Source organism: Ranitomeya variabilis, chromosome 4 (assembly GCF_051348905.1).
Source record: "Ranitomeya variabilis isolate aRanVar5 chromosome 4, aRanVar5.hap1, whole genome shotgun sequence".
Lineage (NCBI taxonomy): Eukaryota > Metazoa > Chordata > Amphibia > Anura > Dendrobatidae > Ranitomeya > Ranitomeya variabilis.
Window position 1 is genome coordinate 745,059,626 of NC_135235.1, and position 20,567 is coordinate 745,080,192.

At 47.6% G+C, this 20,567-nt stretch overlaps 1 protein-coding gene across 1 annotated transcript in view; it reads left to right on the forward strand.

Annotated features, from left to right (window-relative positions):
- The first annotated feature begins 2,946 nt into the window (after positions 1-2,946).
- The window catches only part of LOC143768080 (uncharacterized), a 35,094-nt gene continuing 17,473 nt past the window's right edge, over positions 2,947-20,567 (forward strand). The window contains exons 1-6 of the mRNA XM_077256769.1: positions 2,947-2,997; positions 17,990-18,131; positions 19,523-19,702; positions 19,786-19,909; positions 19,993-20,090; positions 20,289-20,376. Coding sequence (XP_077112884.1) covers positions 18,054-18,131; positions 19,523-19,702; positions 19,786-19,909; positions 19,993-20,090; positions 20,289-20,376 — 568 coding nt within the window. The 5' untranslated portion in view covers positions 2,947-2,997; positions 17,990-18,053. The remainder of the gene's footprint in view (positions 2,998-17,989; positions 18,132-19,522; positions 19,703-19,785; positions 19,910-19,992; positions 20,091-20,288; positions 20,377-20,567) is intronic.

Here is a 20,567-nt window from a genome sequence, read left to right on the forward strand (position 1 = left end):
ACTCCACTATTTTCCCTCACTCCTCTCATTTTGCACTCACACCTTTTCATTTTCACCTCACACCCCTCATTTTAACCTCACACCTCTCATTTTCCCCTCAGTATATACATGTTTATCATCTCCCTTATATATAGTATACACCTGTATGTCATCTCCTGTATATAGTATATACCTGTATGTCATCTCCCCTGTAAATAGTATATACCTGCTGTATGTCATCTCCTCCTGTATATTCTATATACCTATGTGTCATCTCCTCCTGTATATAGTATATACCTGTATGTCATCTCTTCTGTATATACTATATACCTGTATGTCATCTCCTCCTGTATATAGTATATACGTGTGTCATCTCCTCCTGTATATAGTATATACCTGTAAGTCATCTCTGTTGTGAACTCTGTTTTTGGGTTCCCTCTTGTGTTCACAACTGGTACTGTGTGAGTGCTGTCTTTGGGCTCCCTCTGGTGGCTCTTTGTGTCATTCTGCAGGTCTGAGGCTGGATCAGCTGTCTCGTTATCTGTTAGCTGGTTTCCTATTTAGTTCACCTGGACTCTCAGTTGTTGCCTGCTGTCAATGTCTTCAGTGCTATTTTGGAGTTCTCCTGCAGTCCTTCGTTATCAGTCTCTTCAAGAGAAGCTAAGTTTTGCTTGGTTCATTTTTTGACCATCAGTGTTCATATGTTTCTTGGTTTATTTTTGTTTCTTGTCCAGCTTGCTAATATGTGATATCCTTGCTTGCTGGTAGCTCTAGGGGGCTGAGTTTCTCCCCTCACACCGTTAGTTGGTGTGGTGGTTCTTGTATTCTCAGTGTGGATATTTTGCATAGGGTTTTTTACTGACCGCACAGTTCCCTATCTGTCTTCTGCTATCTAGTATTAGCGGGCCTCATTTGCTGAATATGTTTTCATTTCTACGTTTGTGTTTTCCCCTTACCTCACCGTTATTATTTGTTGGGGGCTTCCTATATCTTTGGGGTGATTTCTCTGAGGCAAGTGAGGTCTTATTTTCCCTCCAGGAGTAGATAGTTTCTCAGGCTGCGTCGAGACATCCAGGATTATAGGCACGTTCACCGGCTACCTTTAGTGTGTTTGGTTAGGATCAGGTTTGCGGTCAGTCCAGTTACTACCTCCCTAGAGCTCGTGTCTATGTTCATTAACTTAGCTAGTCTGTTTTTTGATCCTCAGCCACTAGGATCATAACACATCTCCTCCTGTATATAGTATGTACCTGTATGTCATCTCCTCCTGTATATAGTATATACCTGTGTGTCATCTCCTGTATATAGTATATACCTGTGTGTCATCTGCTCCTGTATATTGTATATATCTGTGTGTCATCTCCTCCTGTATATAGTATATACGTGTGTCATCTCCCCTGTATATAGTATATACCTGAGTCTCATCTCCTCCTGTATATAGTATATATCTGTGTCATCTCCCCTGTATATAGTATTTACCTGTTTGTCATCTCCTGTATATAGTATATACCTGTGTGTCATCTCCCCTGTATATAGTATATATGTGTGTGTCATCTCCCCTGTATATAGTATATACCTGTGTCATCTCCTCCTGTATATAGTATATATCTGTGTGTCATCTCCCCTGTATATAGTATGTACCTGTGTGTCATCTCCCCTGTATATAGTATATATGTGTGTGTCATCTCCCCTGTATATAGTATATACCTGTGTGTCATCTCCTCCTGTATATAGTCTATACCTGTGTGTCATCTCTCCTGTATATAGTATATATCTGTGTGTCATCTCCCCTGTATATAGCATATATATCTGTATGTCATCTCCTCCTGTATTAGACCTCGTTCACACGTTATTTGCTCAGTATTTTTACCTCAGTATTTGTAAGCTAAATTGGCAGCCTGATAAATCCCCAGCCAACAGGAAGCCCTCCCCCCTGGCAGTATATATTAGCTCACACATACACATAATAGACAGGTCATGTGACTGACAGCTGCCGTATTTCCTATATGGTACAGTTGTTGCTCTTGTAGTTTGTCTGCTTATTAATCAGATTTTTATTTTTGAAGGATAATACCAGACTTGTGTGTGTTTTAGGGTGAGTTTTAATGTGTCAAGTTATGTGTGTTGAGTTGCGTGTGGCGACATGCATGTAGCGACTTTTTGTGTGTCGAGTTGCATGTGACAGGTTAGTGTAGCAAGTTGTGTGCAGCAAGTTTTGCGCATGGCGAGTTTTGCGCGTGGCGAGTTTTGCGCATGGCGAGTTTTTATGTGTGGTGTGTTTTGAGTATGTGCAAGTTTTGTGTGAGGCAACTTTTGCATGTGTTGCAACTTTTGTGCATGTGGCAATTTTTCCGCGTGTGCAAGTTTTGCACGTGTGGCGAATTTTGCATGTGGCGAGTTTTGCGCGTGGCGAGTTTTGAGCGGCGACTTTTGTGTTTCGACTTTTATGTGGCGAGGTTGGTGTATGTGCGGTGAAATGTGTGCTGAGGGTGATATGTGTTCAAGCACGAGGTAGAGTGTGGCGCATTTTGTGTGTGTTCATATACCTGTGTGTGGTGAGTATCCCATGTCAGGGCCCCACCTTAGCAACTGTACAGTATACACTCTTTGGCATCATCGCTTGTTCACATCTGGCAGCTGTCAATTCGCCTCCAACACTTTTCCTTTCACTTTTTCCCCATTATGTAGATAGGGGCAAAATTGTTTGGTGAATTGGAACGCACAGGGTTAAAATTTTTCCTCACAACATAGCCTATGACGCTCTCAGGGTCCAGACGTGTGACTGTGCAAAATTTTGTGGCTGTAGCTGCGACGGTGCAGATGTCAATCACACACTCACACACACACACACACTTATATATTAGATTGTGTATTTGTGTTAAAGCAATATATCTTCTCTAATTCCAACTACTTTTCCTCCCATCATGTGACCCTTGACTCCTCCCCTCCTGTGACCTCATCACAGGTCCTGTACGCACAGAACAGCTATATATTTGGTGTGCAGCTCTGCGGGTGCAGGTAAGTACTGGAGGCTCCATTATTCTCTATGTGGAGTGCGGCTCTGCGGGTGGAGGTCGGTGCTGGAGGCTCCATTATTCTATGTGGAGTGCGGCTCTGCGGGTGGAGGTCGGTGCTGGAGGCCCCATTATTCTCTATGTGGAGTGCGGCTCTGCGGGTGGAGGTCGGTGCTGGAGGCCCCATTATTCTCTATGTGGAGTGCGGCTCTGCGGGTGGAGGTCGGTGCTGGAGGCTCCATTATTCTATGTGGAGTGCGGCTCTGCGGGTGGAGGTCGGTGCTGGAGGCTCCATTATTCTATGTGGAGTGCGGCTCTGCGGGTGGAGGTCGGTGCTGGAGGCTCCATTATTCTCTATGTGGAGTGCGGCTCTGCGGGTGGAGGTCGGTGCTGGAGGCTCCATTATTCTATGTGGAGTGCGGCTCTGCGGGTGGAGGTCGGTGCTGGAGGCTCCATTATTCTCTATGTGGAGTGCGGCTCTGCGGTTGGAGGTCGGTGCTGGAGGCTCCATTATTCTCTATGTGGAGTGCGGCTCTGCGGATGGAGGTCGGTGCTGGAGGCTCCATTATTCTCTATGTGGAGTGCGGCTCTGCGGGTGGAGGTCGGTGCTGGAGGCTCCATTATTCTCTATGTGGAGTGCGGCTCTGCGGGTGGAGGTCAGTGCTGGAGGCCCCATTATTCTCTATGTGGAGTGTGGCTCTGTGATTGGAGGTCAGTGCTGGTGGCTCCATTATTCTCTATGTGGAGTGCGGCTCTGCGGGTGGAGGTCGGTGCTGGAGGCTCCATTATTCTCTATGTGGAGTGCGGCTCTGCGGGTGGAAGTCGGTGCTGGAGGCTCCATTATTCTCTATGTGGAGTGCGGCTCTGCGGGTGGAGGTCTGTGCTGGAGGCTCCATTATTCTCTATGTGGAGTGCGGGTGGAGGTCGGTGCTGGAGGCCCCATTATTCTCTATGTGGAGTGCGGCTCTGCGGGTGGAGGTCGGTGCTGGAGGCTCCATTATTCTCTATGTGGAGTGCGGCTCTGTGGGTGGAGGTCGGAGCTGGAGGCCCCATTATTCTCTATGTGGAGTGCGGCTCTGCGGGTGGAGGTCGGTGCTGGAGGCTCCATTATTCTCTATGTGGAGTGCGGCTCTGCGGGTGGAGGTCGGTGCTGGAGGCTCCATTTTTACCCTTCGCCACGACAGCACCCCACATGAGAGAGAGGGATCCGCCCATAGGAACAGGAAACCTACAGAATAAAAGGAGGCGGTCCCCTCTCCTCCTCAGTTTAGGTTTCCTGTTTCTATGGGGAACCCGAAGTACCTACAGTCAAGGATTCCTGGGGCCATGCACCCGCCTGCGTCGGTCTCCGTGGGAACGGCAGGGGCTGCGGTACCAGAGGCAGCGTCGGGGGAGCCACTGTTTGCAGCCTCCCCCCTCGTCTGATCGTCGCCATGGTCCGGGTTCGGTGCCGCTGGTCCGCCCGGCTCCATGAGGACGCGCGCGCTCAGCGGCCGGCTTCTTATCCAGCAGCCGCCGCATGGTAAGGAGGAGCGGCGCGTCTAACCCGGAAGTCGCTGGAACACTTCCGGGTTGGGTCCGGGGAGGCAGGAGATTCGGGGCCAGATTTAAAAGTGCGGCACTAGCGTCGGCCGGTGTGTGTAAGTATGGCTTCACCGGCCGATGTAGCGCACTTGCCTGCAACAGAGCGGTCTCCCAGTAAGGAGACAAGCGCCAGGAGCAGCACTAAAAGTGGAGATCGATCCCAGGTTAAGCGATCTGCCACCAAACAGTAGGATGTTTCTTCAGAGAATCCGCCTCCAGAACCGGAACCTGTCAGCTTCACTGGGTGAGTTTTTAAAAGAGTCTCTTCCCATATGCTGATATATGTTCCTCCTGTATCCCCTTCCTCTAGACTAAGAAAAGGACACATAAATCCAAACATAAAGAATGTGCCTTATGCTTACAACCCCTCCCGGACTCATACACAAAGAGATTCTGTGCAGAGTGCATCATATTGACCTTACGGGAAGAAAACGTAATGACTCCGTCTGACGTTAGAGCCATAATACGTGAAGAGATGCAGGGTTTGGCGCATACGAGTAGCACCAGTACCCGTCAGCCTAGCAGGTCCCGATCTCCAGTAAGCTCGGAGTCAGAGGTAGTACAAAAATCCTCTGATGAAGAGGAGTCCCAGCCAAGTTCATCGGAATATGAAGGAGGCCTTTGTCTACCAAATAGTAGTGTAGACAGTTTAATTAAAGCCGTCAGGAGCACGATGGGGTGCCCAGATGAGAAGGGAAAGAAGTCAGCGCAGGACATCATGTTTGCGGGGTTAGGACAAAGAAAACGAAGGTCCTTCCCCGCCATACCCACAATTAAGGAGCTGGTTAAAAAAGAGTGGGAGAAACAACACACGAGAGGATTCTTACCATCCTCTGCTAAAAGACGCTACCCCTTCAGTGATGAAGAACTTAGTTCCTGGCAAAAGATACCAAAGGTTGATGCGGCAGTGGCTTCAACTTCTAAACAGTCGGTCTTGCCTGTGGAGGACTCATGGACTTTAACTGATCCGTTAGACCGAAAGGCAGAAGCCTTACTTAAGAGGTCATGGGAGGCTAATACGGGGGCATTCAGACCAGCCATCTCTAGCACCTGCACTGCAAGGTCACTGCTAGTATGGACAGAGCAGCTGGAGGAACAAATTAGAGGTGGAGCTTCGAGAAATAAAATTCTGTCGAAAATCCCTCTAATGAAAGATGCAGTAGCATTTCTAGCAGATGCGTCGGTGGATTCGCTACACCTAACAGCCAGGTCAGCCGGCCTAGTAAACACAGCCCGGCGAGCACTCTGGTTGAAAAATTGGAAAGGGGACGCACAGGCCAAAGCAAAACTTTGTGCGATTCCCTGCCAGGGTGAGTTCCTATTTGGGAAAACTCTGGACGAGCTCTTAAATAAGGCAGGAGAGCGGAAGAAAGGCTTCCCTAACCAGTACCTTCCCTCTTACAGGAGAGCTTTCAGGAGACGCCCCTTTACCAGAAACAAACCTACTGAACAAAGGGAGCGCTGGGAGACAAAGGATCCAAAACAAAGAGGTGCTCTGTTTTCGGGATCCTATAACCAAAAACGTAACAAGTACCGTTAATTATGAAGTAGGCGGTAGATTGAAATATTTCTTTTCTAAATGGAAGCTGATAACATCTAGTCTTTGGATTCTGGACATTGTTGAAAACGGATTAAAATTAGAATTTGATAGAATCCCTTGGGATTCTTTTATTGTAACATCTCCGAAAGGTCAGCAACAACAAGAAGCTCTAGAATCAGAGATCCTGTCGCTTCTATCTAAAAAAGTACTGATAAAGGTTCCACGAGATCAAGAAGGGAGGGGGTTCTATTCCCCTTTATTTTTGATCAATAAGCCAGATGGTTCATTTCGAACCATCATAAACCTCAAAAAACTAAATTCCTTTTTGCGTAACCACACTTTCAAAATGGAATCCATTAGTTCTACCATCAAGCTTTTGTTCCCTAGGTGTGTCATGGCCGGGATAGACCTAAAAGATGCTTACTATCACCTTCCCATACATGCCGAACACCAGCAGTATCTAAGAGTAGCGGTCATCCTGGAGGGACAGGTTCGTCACTTTCAATATGTAGCAATGCCATTTGGGCTTTCTATGGCCCCCCGCATCTTTACAAAAGTGATGTTAGAAGTGATGGCTCATCTACGCCAACGGGACACTTTAATAATACCATACTTGGATGACTTTTTAGTGATAGGCAATTCTGTGGCTCAATGTAAATTGCGGTTGTCTAACACAATCTCATCCCTGCAAGACTTGGGTTGGATTATCAACTTCGAAAAGTCCAGATTGAAGCCAGACACTACTCAAATGTTTCTAGGGATCCAGCTGGACTCCGTAAGTCAAAAGAGCTTCCTCCCACATTCAAAGAGAATGACTATACAGTCAAATGTGTTAGAAGCAATAAGAAACCCCTACATGACACTGAGAAAGGCTATGTCCTTATTAGGGTCATTGTCCTCATGTATCCCGGCTGTACCATGGGCTCAATTCCATACCCGCCAATTACAGTACGAAGTACTGTCAGCCCAGGGACGGAAAGGACACCTAGAGAGTAAACTAACTCTCTCTAGAGATGTCGTAGAATCTCTATCCTGGTGGCTAGATATGGGACACCTTTCAGGAGGCGTACCTTGGATAGTAGATCCATCCAAAATAATTACTACCGACGCCAGCCCTACGGGATGGGGTGCACATATGGAAAATGATGTAGTCCAGGATACCTGGAATCAGGCAGAATCATCATGTTCTTCAAATTGGAAAGAATTAACAGCAGTAGGGAAAGCCTTAAATTATTTTCTTCCACAGATTCAAGGAGCAGATGTAAGAGTTTTCTCAGACAACTCCACCACAGTGGCCTATGTAAACCGTCAGGGCGGTACACGGTCAGGAAGTCTGATGACCATCGCAGGGGAGATCTTCCAGTTCGCAGAGATTCATCTGGCATCTCTAACAGCCCTACACATCAGAGGAGTAGAGAATACCAAAGCGGACTACCTCAGTCGAAACAGGCTGCGCCAGGGAGAATGGTCCTTAAACAGAACCGTGTTCCGACTGATAACAAAAGCATGGGGAGTGCCTCAGATAGATCTATTTGCCACAAGAGGCAACAGACAGGTAGAAAGATTCGCTTCCCTGAACTCCTTGGATCATCCAGACATACTGGACTCCCTACACCATCCTTGGAACTTCAAACTGGCTTACGCCTTTCCTCCAATGTCTCTAGTTCCGCTAGTGATCAGGAGGGAACGGGCAAGGGTGATCCTCATCGCACCCTTCTGGCCAAAGAGGCCGTGGTTCTCCTGCCTCCAGAGCATGTGTCTATGCGAGCCATGGATTCTTCCATTGGACAGGGAACTACTGTTCCAGGGGCCGTTTTTCCACCCGCAAGTGAAAGGGCTTCACTTGACGGCGTGGAACTTGAGCGGCAGTTACTAAGCTCAAGGGGTTTTTCAGAACAACTAGTGAAAACCCTGCTACTAAGTAGGAAAAGATCTACCACCCTGATATATAGCATGGTATGGAAAAAATTCTTAAACTTTCATACAATACCGTTCACTAAACACGTTCCGATAACACCTATTCTAGAGTTCCTACAAAAAGGTAGAGAATTAGGACTATCAGTAAACACCTTAAGAGTCCAGATATCAGCGTTAGGAGCCCTATATGGATATAATATAGCCGCTGATAGATGGGTCTCCAGATTCATTAAATCTTGTGAACGAAGTAACCCGGTACATATTCCCCGTCTACCTCCGTGGGATTTAAATCTAGTGCTAGAGGCCTTAACCAGCTCCCCATTTGAGCCTCTAGATTCTATACCTCTAAATGTCCTCACATATAAAGTAGCCCTCTTGGTAGCCCTGACCTCAGCCAGACGTGTTAGCGACATCCAGGCCCTATCAGTAGACCCACCCTTCTTACTGATATTCCATGATCGGATAGTCCTAAAACCAGACCCCTCATACCTCCCTAAGGTAGCATCCACCTACCACAGGTCACAGGAAATATTTCTCCCTTCCTTCTTTGATTCTCCTGTAACCCCTGAACAACATAAGTTCCACACCTTAGATGTCAGAAGAGCCATCCTGACTTATATAGAAAGGTGTCAGACATGGAGGGAGAGTAGGGCTCTGTTTATCTCCTTTCAGGGCCACAAGAAAGGACATGGGGTCACGAGAGCTACCATATCTCGATGGATCAGAGATGCTATCTGCTTGGCCTATACATCAAAAGGCGAGATTCCTCCAGAGGGTATTAAAGCACACTCGACACGAGCCATGGCTTCCTCCTGGGCGGAACAAGCGGATGTCCCGATCCATTTAATATGTAAGGCCGCAACTTGGTCTACACCTTCTACCTTTTACAACCATTATAGACTTGATCTATCTTCATCTTCTGATTTGGCCTTTGGTAGAGCTGTTCTTAGTACAGTAATCCCACCCGAATAATGACTCTCTGAAAGTCTCTCATGTGGGGTGCTGTCGTGGCGAAGGGTAAAAAGCCGGATTACTCACCGGTAATGCTCTTTTAAAGAGTCCACGACAGCACCCATTTACAACCCTCCCTGATTATGCACAGCTCTTTCTTTAGATTCACAAATAATGGTTGTATAGAGTTTTTAAGATATTTTGCTGAATAAGAATTAATACTAAAGCTTTTGAGGTTCCCTTTTTATACTCTGTAAACTAAACTGAGGAGGAGAGGGGACCGCCTCCTTTTATTCTGTAGGTTTCCTGTTCCTATGGGCGGATCCCTCTCTCTCATGTGGGGTGCTGTCGTGGACTCATTAAAAGAGCATTACCGGTGAGTAATCCGGCTTATTCTCTATGTGGAGTGTGGCTCTGCGGGTGGAGGTCGGTGCTGGAGGCTCCATTATTCTCTATGTGGAGTGCGGCTCTGCGGGTGGAGGTCAGTGCTGGAGGCCCCATTATTCTCTATGTGGAGTGTGGCTCTGTGATTGGAGGTCGGTGCTGGTGGCTCCATTATTCTCTATGTAGAGTGCGGCTCTGCGGGTGGAGGTCGGTGCTGGAGGCTCCATTATTCTCTATGTTGAGTGTGGCTCTGTGATTGGAGGTCGGTGCTGGTGGCTCCATTATTCTCTATGTAGAGTGCGGCTCTGCGGGTGGAGGTCGGTGCTGGAGGCTCCATTATTCTCTATGTGGAGTGTGGCTCTGCGGGTGGAGGTCGGTGCTGGTGGCTCCATTATTCTCTATGTGGAGTGCGGCTCTGCGGGTGGAGGTCGGTGCTGGAGGCTCCATTATTCTCTATGTGGAGTGCGGCTCTGCGGGTGGAAGTCGGTGCTGGAGGCTCCATTATTCTCTATGTGGAGTGCGGGTGGAGGTCAGTGCTGGAGGTCCCATTATTCTCTATGTGGAGTGCGTCTCTGCGGGTGGAGGTCGGTGCTGGTGGCTCCATTATTCTCTATGTGGAGTGCGGCTCTGCGGGTGGAGGTCGGTGCTGGAGGCTCCATTATTCTCTATGTGGAGTGCGGCTCTGCGGGTGGAAGTCGGTGCTGGAGGCTCCATTATTCTCTATGTGGAGTGCGGGTGGAGGTCGGTGCTGGAGGTCCCATTATTCTCTATGTGGAGTGCGTCTCTGCGGGTGGAGGTCGGTGCTGGTGGCTCCATTATTCTCTATGTAGAGTGCGGCTCTGCAGGTGGAGGTCGGTGCTGGAGGCTCCATTATTCTCTATGTGGAGTGCGGGTGGAGGTCGGTGCTGGAGGCTCCATTATTCTCTATTGTGGAGTGCGGCTCTGCGGGTGGAGGTCGGTGCTGGAGGTTCCATTATTCTCTATGTGGAGTGTGCGGCTCTGCAGGTGGAGGTCGGTGCTGGAGGCTCCATTGTTCTCTATGTGGAGTGCGTCTCTGCGGGTGGAGGTCGGTGCTGGAGGCTCCATTATTCTCTATGTGGAGTGCGGCTCTGCGGGTGGAGGTCGGTGCTGGAGGCTCCATTATTCTCTATGTGGAGTGCGGCTCTGCAGGTGGAGGTCGGTGCTGGAGGCTCCATTATTCTCTATGTGGAGTGCGGGTGGAGGTCGGTGCTGGAGGCTCCATTATTCTCTATGTGGAGTGCGGCTCTGCGGGTGGAGGTCGGTGCTGGAGGTTCCATTATTCTCTATGTGGAGTGCAGCTCTGCGGGTGGAGGTCGGTGCTGGAGGCTCCATTACTCCATTATTCTCTATGTGGAGTGCGGCTCTGCGGGTGGAGGTCGGTGCTGGAGGCTCCATTATTCTCTATGTGGAGTGCGGCTCTGCGGGTGGAGGTCGGTGCTGGAGGCTCCATTATTCTCTATGTGGAGTGCGGCTCTGCGGGTGGAGGTCGGTGCTGGAGGCTCCATTATTCTCTATGTGGAGTGCGGCTCTGCGGGTGGAGGTCGGTGCTGGAGGCTCCATTATTCTCTATGTGGAGTGCGGCTCTGCGGGTGGAGGTCGGTGCTGGAGGCTCCATTATTCTTTATGTGGAGTGCGGGTGGAGGTCGGTGCTGGAGGCTCCATTATTCTCTATGTGGAGTGCGGCTCTGCGGGTGGAGGTCGGTGCTGGAGGCCCCATTATTCTCTATGTGGAGTGTGGCTCTGCGGGTGGAGGTCGGTGCTGGAGGCTCCATTATTCTATATGTGGAGTGCGGCTCTGCGGGTGGAGGTCGGTGCTGGAGGCCCCATTATTCTCTATGTGGAGTGTGGCTCTGCGGGTGGAGGTCGGTGCTGGAGGCTCCATTATTCTATATGTGGAGTGCGGCTCTGCGGGTGGAGGTCGGTGCTGGAGGCTCCATTATTCTCTATGTGGAGTGCGGCTGTGCGGGTGGAGGTCGGTGCTGGAGGCTCCATTATTCTATATGTGGAGTGTGGCTCTGCGTGTGGAGGTCGGTGCTGGAGGCTCCATTATTCTCTATGTGGAGTGCGGCTCTGCGGGTGGAGGTCGGTGCTGGAGGCTCCATTATTCTCTATGTGGAGTGCGGCTCTGCGGGTGGAGGTCGGTGCTGGAGGCTCCATTATTCTCTATGTGGAGTGCGGCTCTGCTGGTGGAGGTCGGTGCTGGAGGCTCCATTATTCTCTATGTGGAGTGCGGCTCTGCGGGTGGAGGTCGGTGCTGGAGGCTCCATTATTCTCTATGTGGAGTGCGGCTCTGCGGGTGGAGGTCGGTGCTGGAGGCTCCATTATTCTCTATGTGGAGTGCGGCTCTGCTGGTGGAGGTCGGTGCCACAGGCTCCCCATTATTCATTGCTTCCAGCCATCTGGCAGGACAGTCCCAATTTGGTGGAGCTGTCCCGGGTGTTCAGGGCCACCTCCCGACTCTCACTCTGTGCCTGTAAGTCGCCTCCTCTCCAGCTCACTGTGTTCAGTGCTCACTAGTTCCTTCTCTGACTCTGGGGGAAGGCCGCCGACATCTCTGTGCTGTAATTAACTCATTCTTCACCTTTCTTCCCGTCTGGGCCCTGGTGATCAAACACACAACTTCCTGTGCTGGTGCATAGAGATACATTCCTATATACCAGTGTATTCCTATGTACCTGCATTCTAGAGCTGAAATTAAAGTCAGAGATTTTTTTCCCCATAAAATAATAAAGAACAATTAGAATAATGATTTATTGCAGTTTTTTTTTATCCATTTTGTGCCCAAGCCAAAATTTTCAACTCTAACATGTCAATTTACAGTATGTGGTTAAAACACTGAAACATTTCCACATATTTCAGTGCGTGAAAACCTAAACGTTGCAGGTTGTGTTTGGAACAATGGCCTTTAAAAAAACAATAAACTACAGCTCGTCTCACTAATAAAGCAAGACGTCATATAGTGAACCTTATGTGTAAAAACGAAAAAGTTCTGGCTGCTACAACTATGAAGGAATGAACAAAGAATAAATCCATAGGACCCAACCATCCCGAATCCAGCAGAACAGTCCCAGATTTGGGTCTATGTCCTGTCGTCCTGGGCAGTCTGCTGAATGTCCCTGACTGCCATCATGCCTCCTTCTGACATCTCTGGCCAGGGTAGGAAAAAATGGTAAATGGCTGTGGGTGCAGTTAAGGGCAAGACAAGAATTTTGCTGTGGCGGCTATACATAGTTTGTCCCTCTTTGTCTTTGGATTTCCAGCAGAAACCAATAGGCAGTGTATTGAATTGTATTATACAATATCTCCTTACTCTATATTCAATTTTAACCCCTTCATGACCGTGGGATTTTTCGTTTTTCCGTTTTCGTTTTTCGCTCCCCTCCTTCCCAGAGCCATAACTTTTTTATTTTTCCGTCAATTTGGCCATGTGAGGGCTTATTTTTTGCGGGACGAGTTGTACTTTTGAATGACACCATTGGTTTTACCATGGCGTGTACTAGAAAACGGGAAAAAAATTCCAAGTGCGGTGAAATTGCAAAAAAAGTGCAATCCCACACTTGGTTTTTTTTTGCTAGGTTCACTAAATGATAAAACTGACCTGCCATTATGATTCCCAGGTCAGTACGAGTTCATAGACACCAAACATGTCTAGGTTATTTTTTACCTAAGTGGTGAAAAAAAATTCCAAACTTTGCAAAAAAAAAATAAAATAAAATTGCGCCATTTTCCGATACCCGTAGCGTCTCCATTTTTCGTGATCTGGGGTCAGGTGAGGGCTTATTTTTTGCGTGCCGAGCTGGTGTTTTTAATAATAGCATTTCGGTGCAGATACGTTCTTTTGATCGCCCGTTATTGCATTTTAATGCAATGTCGCGGCGACCAAAAAAACGTAATTCTGGCGTTTCGATTTTTTTTCTCGTTACGCCGTTTTGCGATCAGGTTAATGCTTTTTTTTATTGATAGATCGGGCGATTCTGAACGCGGCGATACCAAATATATGTAGATTTGATTTTTTTTTTAATTGATTTATTTTGATTGGGGCGAAAGGGGGGTGATTTAAACTTTTATATTTTTTTTATTTTTTTCACTTTTTTTAACTTTTTTTTAACTTTTGCCATGCTTCAATAGCCTCCATGGGAGGCTAGAAGCAGGCACAGCCCGATCGGCTCTGCTACATAACAGCGATCATCAGATCGCTGCTATATAGCAGAATTGCAGGTGTGCCACAGGGGGGCGCTCACAGCCACCGGCGATCAGTAACCATAGAGGTCTCAAGGACCTCTATGGCTACAATATACAAGCATCGCCGACACCCGATCATGTGACGGGGGTCGGCGATGCGCTCATTTCCGGCCGCCCGGCCGGATGCGGTAGTTAAATGCCGCTGTCTGCGTTTGACAGCGGCATTTAACTAGTTAATAGCGGCGGGTGATCGCGATTTCACCCGCCGCTATTGCGCGCACATGTCAGCTGTAAAAAACAGCTGACATGTCGCGACTTTGATGTGCGCTCACCGCCGGAGCGCACATCAAAGCAGGGGACCAGACATCGGACGGTATAGTACGTCCGATGTCGGGAAGGAGTTAACCTTTTTTGTGATCCCAACTGAAACGAGAACGATACTTGATGTCTGTATTACGCACTAATTCGGAGACTGTTTGTAGCAGTCCGGATATACGGGGTACTCAGATATTACTCAGACCTAGTCACAGCCAAAGCTAACAGACAGTTCTCCATCCTCTTCCTTCTTGACCTGTCCTCTGCCTTCGACACAGTCGATCGCTGCCTACTGCTACAGATTCTTTCTCCCCTTGGCATCAAAGACCTCGCCCTGTCCTGGATTGCCTCATACCTATCCAACCGCACATTTAGCGTTTCCCACTCCCACACTACCTCCTCATCCCGCCCTCTCTCTGTTGGAGTCCCTCAAGGCTCTGTCCTAGGACCCCTACTTTTTTCCATCTATACCCTTGGCCTAAGACAACTCATAAAGTCCCATGGCTTCCAGTACCACCTGTATGCAGATGACACTCAGATCTACATCTCTGGCCCAAATGTCACCTCCCTGCTGTCCAGAATCTCGAAGTGTCTGTCAGCCATATCCTCCTTCTTCACCTCTCGCTTCCTAAAACTCACTGTAGACAAAACCGAATTCATCTTTCCCCCACCTCACGTATCCCCCCTACCCAATCTATCTATTATGGTAAACGGCATCACGCTCTCTCCTGCTCCTGAAATCCGCTGCCTTGGGGTAACTCTTGACTCTGCCCTGTCCTTCAAACGTCACGTCCAAGCTCTTGCCACCTCCTGTCGCCTCCAACTCAAAAATATTGCCAGAATCCGTTCCTTCCTCAGCCCACAATCTATACCAAAACTCTTGTGCATGCTCTCATCATCTCCCGCCTCGATTACTGCAACACCCTCCTCTGTGGCCTCCCCGCTAACTCTCTTGCACCACTCCACTCCAGTCTGTCCTCAACTCTGCTGCCCGCCTAATCCACCTCTCTCCTCGCTACTCCCCTGCTTCTCCCCTCTGCAAATCCCTCCAGTGGCTCCCAATCCCCCAACGAATCCAGTTCAAACTACTAACACTGATCTACAAAGCCATCCACAACCTGTCCCCTCCCTATATCTCTGAACTAATCTCCCACTATCTTCCCTCACGTAATCTTCGTTCATCCCAAGACCTCCTACTCTCCTCCACACTTATTCGTTCCTCACACAATCGCCTCCAAGATTTCTCCCGAATATCCCCCATCCTCTGGAATTCCATGCCTCAACATGTCCGATTATCCACCACCCTCGGATCCTTCAGACGGAACCTAAAAACCCATCTCTTCAGGAAAGCCTACAGCCTACAATAACCGAGCCGCCGCCTCACCACCGCCAGAGCCGCCGCCGCCTCACCCCTACCTTCTGTCTCTTCCCCACTATCCCATAGAATGTAAGTCCGCAAGGACAGGGTCCTCTCACTGTAAACCTGTTTACTGTAAATGATATTTATAACCCTGTATGTAACCCCTTTCTCATGTACAGCACCATGGAATTAATGGTGCTATATAAATAAATATTAATAATTTTCACACATTGACACACAAGTCTTAGATGTTGATTCAGGGACTGGCCGCACACGGATCAGGTGACAAGGTCCAGGAACTGGCCGCACCAGGATCAGGGACTTTAGATTCAGGACTGGTCGCACAATGACCAGGTACTACAGGGTCAGCACACTGGTCACATCAGTACCAGGAGACCTCACAACTTCACTAGGAGGCTACTTCACTCACTAATGATTCCCTGTAGTGCTTGACACCACTCTATAGGGGAGGGTTCCTTTTAAACAAGATGCCTCCCTGCCAGGCTTGGACTGGCTCATAGGGGAACAGGGGAATCCCCTGGTGGGCCCTAGTCTAGATATGGGCCCCCAACCCCACTATGGTCAGTGCTTGGCATAATTCACTTGATTTACTCTGTACAGAAAAAAACAAAATCATCACTCATTAACCAAACTACCCAGTTTACTTTTATATAGAAGCATAGGTAGATTTGTGAACCAGGGAAGTGTAGTATTTGCATGTATGTGCAATGTGGGCCCCCCAAAGTCAATGATACTGGTGGGCCCTTGGCACCCAGTCCGACATAGCTCCCAGCTATTGGTTGGAATCCATCTTGCAGGTGTACTTTTAACCCACCCCTTTCTGACATCGGACATACGCCAATGTCACTATCCCCCGCTTTGATGTGGGCACCGTTGGTGACCCGCGGCTATTAACTAGTTAAAAGCCACTGTTAATTTCTGACATCGGCATTTATCATGCCCTTCCGGCCGTCTAGCTGGAAATACGCACACCGGTGACCTGCGTCACGTGATCACGGGTCACGGTCGGCATGACAACCAGAGGTCTCCTTGACACCTTTATGGTTTTTGGTACCAGATTGCTTGAGCGCCACCCGATGGTCTGCGCTCATAGCAAGTCTGTAATTCTGCTACATAGAGGCGATCTGAGCATCGCCTCTATGTAGCAGAGCCGATAGGCTATGTGCACACGATGTGGATTTTGCTGCTGATCCGCAGCAGTTTCCCATGAGTTTACAGTACAATGTAAACCTATGGGAAACCGAAAACGCTGTGCCCATGCTGCGGAAAAAAACGTGCGGAAACGCAGCGGTTTACATTCCGGAGCATGTCAATTCTTTGTGCGGAATCCGCAGCGGTTTTACACCTGCTCCATAATAGAAAACCGCAGGTGTAAAACCGCAGTGGAATCCGCACAAAAAACGCGGTTAATCCGCAGGAAAAACGCAGTGTTTTTGCCCTGCGGATTTTTCAAATCCACTGCGGAAAAATCTGCAGAGGACCATTCTACGTGTGCACATACCCCTTAGAGTTATGTCAGCTTCTAGCCTCCCATGGAGACTACTGAAGCATGCCAAAAGTTAAAGAAAAATAGTGTTAAAAATATAAAAAAAAATAAAAACAATATAAAAGTTCAAATCACCCCCCTATTGCCCCAAATAAAACAACAACAAAAAATCAATCATACACATTTTTGGTATTGCCGCGTTCATAATCGCCCGATCTATCAATATTAAAAAAAGGATTAACCTGATCGCTAAACGGCTTAGCGGGAAAAAACATCAAAACGCCAGAATTAAATTTTTTTGGTTGCCATGACATTGCATTAAAATGCAATAATGGGCAATCAAAAGAACGTACCTGCACCAAAATGTTATCATTAAAACCGTCACCTCGGCGTGCAAAAAATAAGCCCTAACACAACCCCAGATCACGAAAAATGGAGACACTACAGGTGTCAGAAAATGTTGCATTGTTTTTTGTTTGTTTTTTTTAGCAAAGTTTGTAATTTGTTTTCACCACTTAGATAAAAAAAGAACCTAGACATGTTTGGTGTCTATGAACTCGTAATGAGCTGGAAAATCATAATGGAAGGTCAGTTTTAGCATTTAGTGAACCTAGCAAAAAAACAAACCAAAAAAAAAAAAGTGTGGGATTGCACTTTTTTTTGCATTGCACTTTTTTTTTGCAATTTCACCGAACTTGGAATTGTTTTCCCGTTTTCTAGTACAAGACATGGTAAAACCAATGGTGTCGTTCAAAAGTACAACTCGTCCCGCAAAAAATAAGCCCTCACTTGGCCATATTGACGGAAAAATAAAAAAGTTATGGCTCTGCGAAGAAGGGGAGCGAAAAACAAAAATGCAAAACCGAAAAAAGCTCCGGTCATGAAAGGGTTAAACTAAATGCCTCCCAGCTATTGGCTGGAGGCGTTTTACTATGTGCGAACGCTGCCCCCTTAAGAGCACGGGAGCATGCACTGGGAGGTACGGTGCACACACAGGCCAGGAAACGGGCAACACGCCGGGGACCACGCCGCATGGCTGGGGCGGTCAATATGCCGGTGTCGCTGCATGGAGGGAGAGGGAAGACCATGTAGAGGCGCCTGTAATGGTGTTACAGTCTGAACTCCACATTTTAGGTTATTGCTCTCAACTAGCAGCACCAACCCAGTAATTTGTTGGGGGGGGAGGTCATAGTATTTTGTATGATTGTACATAAGCTCACCTTCTTTCTATTCAGGTTCCTGAGAAATTTTATCTTTTACGTTGACATCTACTACAAAATCTGCTTTGACCCTTGAAGGATGGATATGGATAGAGACAAGACGGCAGAGAGGATATTACAGCTCACCCTACATATCCTCTTCCAGCTTACTGGAGAGGTGAGAGATTCTGATGACATCAAATTACATTGTAATGCAGGTGTCTGGATGCAACAAGCAGAGAGCAAGAGGCAGAAACAGCCAAGGGTTGATATAATGCTATTTATATACAGCAGTAACTTTTAAACAATAAGTGTTAGTAGCTCTGCAGTTTTACAGTAGAGGGAATACAAAAGTTTTAGAATAAACAAGAAAGTCTTTCACTAGTTAACGTTAGTGTCCTTTTCACAAAAGTAGTGCGCCCAGTCTTGGGAGTCACCACGTGAGTTCTCACTCAAAGCTCTGGCCCTACCGGAGGTCACCGAGTTTTCTCGCTAGGCGGCAAGTCTCTGCCTCATGTAGTCTATTAAAGCCCATTGAGCCTCCCATGTACCAACAGGCCCCTAAACAGGCAGGGTAGGCCAAGATTGGGACATCTGTCAATGTCATCTTTAATGCCTGAAATGCTTCCTCTTGTCATGGTCCCCAGTGAATGGGTTGACGTTTCCAGCCGTGCCCCGCAACAACTCATTTTGTGGTACTGCAATCTTGGCAAAGTCCCCTATGAACCGGTTGCATACGGCTAGCACTAGGAACGCTCACAGTTCTACCAGGTCAGTAGGCGTGGGCCACTTCAGTACTGCAGCCACCTTCTCTGCGGTGGGGTAAATTCCCTCACTAGACATGGTGTGTCTCAGGTATTCAATTTCCCGCTTAAATAGATGACACTTCCGGGGCTTTATTTTTAATCCTTGTCTTTGAAGCCGCTCCAGCACTTGCTCCAGCTGGTGAAGATATTCTTCAAACGTGGAGGAATAAATTATGTCATCCAGACAGATCAAAGGGGCTTCAAAGTTCAAAGCATCTTCCTATCAACCGCTGTAAGGTTCCCAGTGCATTCGTCTGTCCGAAGGGTAGCCGGTTGAACTCAAACAGGCCCATAGGGAGAACAAAAGCTGTTTTCTGGCCGTCCTACTCAGCCACCGGGACTTATCAGTAGCCACTGGCTAAATCAAGTGAGGAAAAATATTTGGCTTTTCCTAATGCAGATAGGGACTCCTCAATTCTCAGCAAGGGATAGGAGAGTATTGCCAAGTTTTGTAACACTAAGGTTCGGATACGGCTTTAAAGAAGGCTACTACTGGCGATATAATGCAATTTTATTTTAAAGTACAAAATTAAAGGAATAGCTGCAAACCTTCCAGCATACTTTGGTTCCACTTGATTTTGGCTGGGCAGCATATGGCAGCCTCTCGTCATCAATGGCACCGCCTGCAAGAGTTCTCCAGATATGTCATGGCTTCTTTTTACAACATCATTATCTATGGGAATAACAGATGGACAGAACTGGAGAGGTGAGGACTCTGGAAATGTCTGTAGTGAGATTTATTAATGTGTCTCTCCATAACCAGGATTACACAGTAGTGAAGAAGACCTCTAGTGAGCGCTGTCAGGACCCTGTGTCTGAGAGATGGGGAAGACCCCTGAGCCCAATCATGGGGCCTCCACCTCACCCCCTGAAACATGAGGTCATCAATGACCAGAAGATCCTAGAACTTCTCTACAAGATGATTGAGCTGCTGACTGGAGAGGTGACACTGCTGGGAATGCTGGGACATTATACTGTAATGTTATGAAGGGATCGGGGGGATGACGGTATCATTGTATGTGTCAGGTTCCTATAAGGTGTCAGGATGTCTCCGTCTATTTCTCCATGGAGGAGTGGGAGTATTTAGAAGGACACAAAGATCTGTACAAGGACGTCATGATGGAGATTCCCCAGTCCCTCACGTCATTAGGTAATAGACAGAACTAAGTACACACGGCCTATAATTATCTGTATGTAAAGAATGAATTCAGTCCCTGTATGTGTTTCCTCCAGATCTATCCAGTAAGAGGACAACACCAGAGAGATGTCCCCGTCCTCTTCTTCCACAGAACTGTAAACAGGAAGATCCCAATGTTCCTCAGGATCATCAGGTAGATGGAGAGAAGGTGTCATGAGATCTCCCCTATGATGTGTAGACGGCTGTTAAGGTCTTGTGCTCAGTCTTGTTTTATCCACCAGTATTATATGTTTTATACTTGTGTAATGAGAACGGTGGAGATGGCAGGATTAGAGCTGATCATAGATGTAACTTCTCCATCTGTTGGTGACTTTTACAAAATTTGTTTCAGGGTGAAAATTTGACCCATATTAATACTGCAGAGACATATGTGAGGGGTGATGAGCGGTGTAAAGAGGAGATTCCTACATGTGACCCAGGTGAGTAGTAACCACTAAATGCAGAGAAGTCATAGATTTTACTGTAATTATATGTTGAATGTCTAGCGGCCGTACCGGTCCTGGAAGAACAGTCAAATGAGAAGCCAAACCGTTTTGATGTCAACAAGAAATATGTAGGCAGGTCAGGAAAGGATTTAGATGTAGGGTCCGGTAATAACCTACTCAAAACC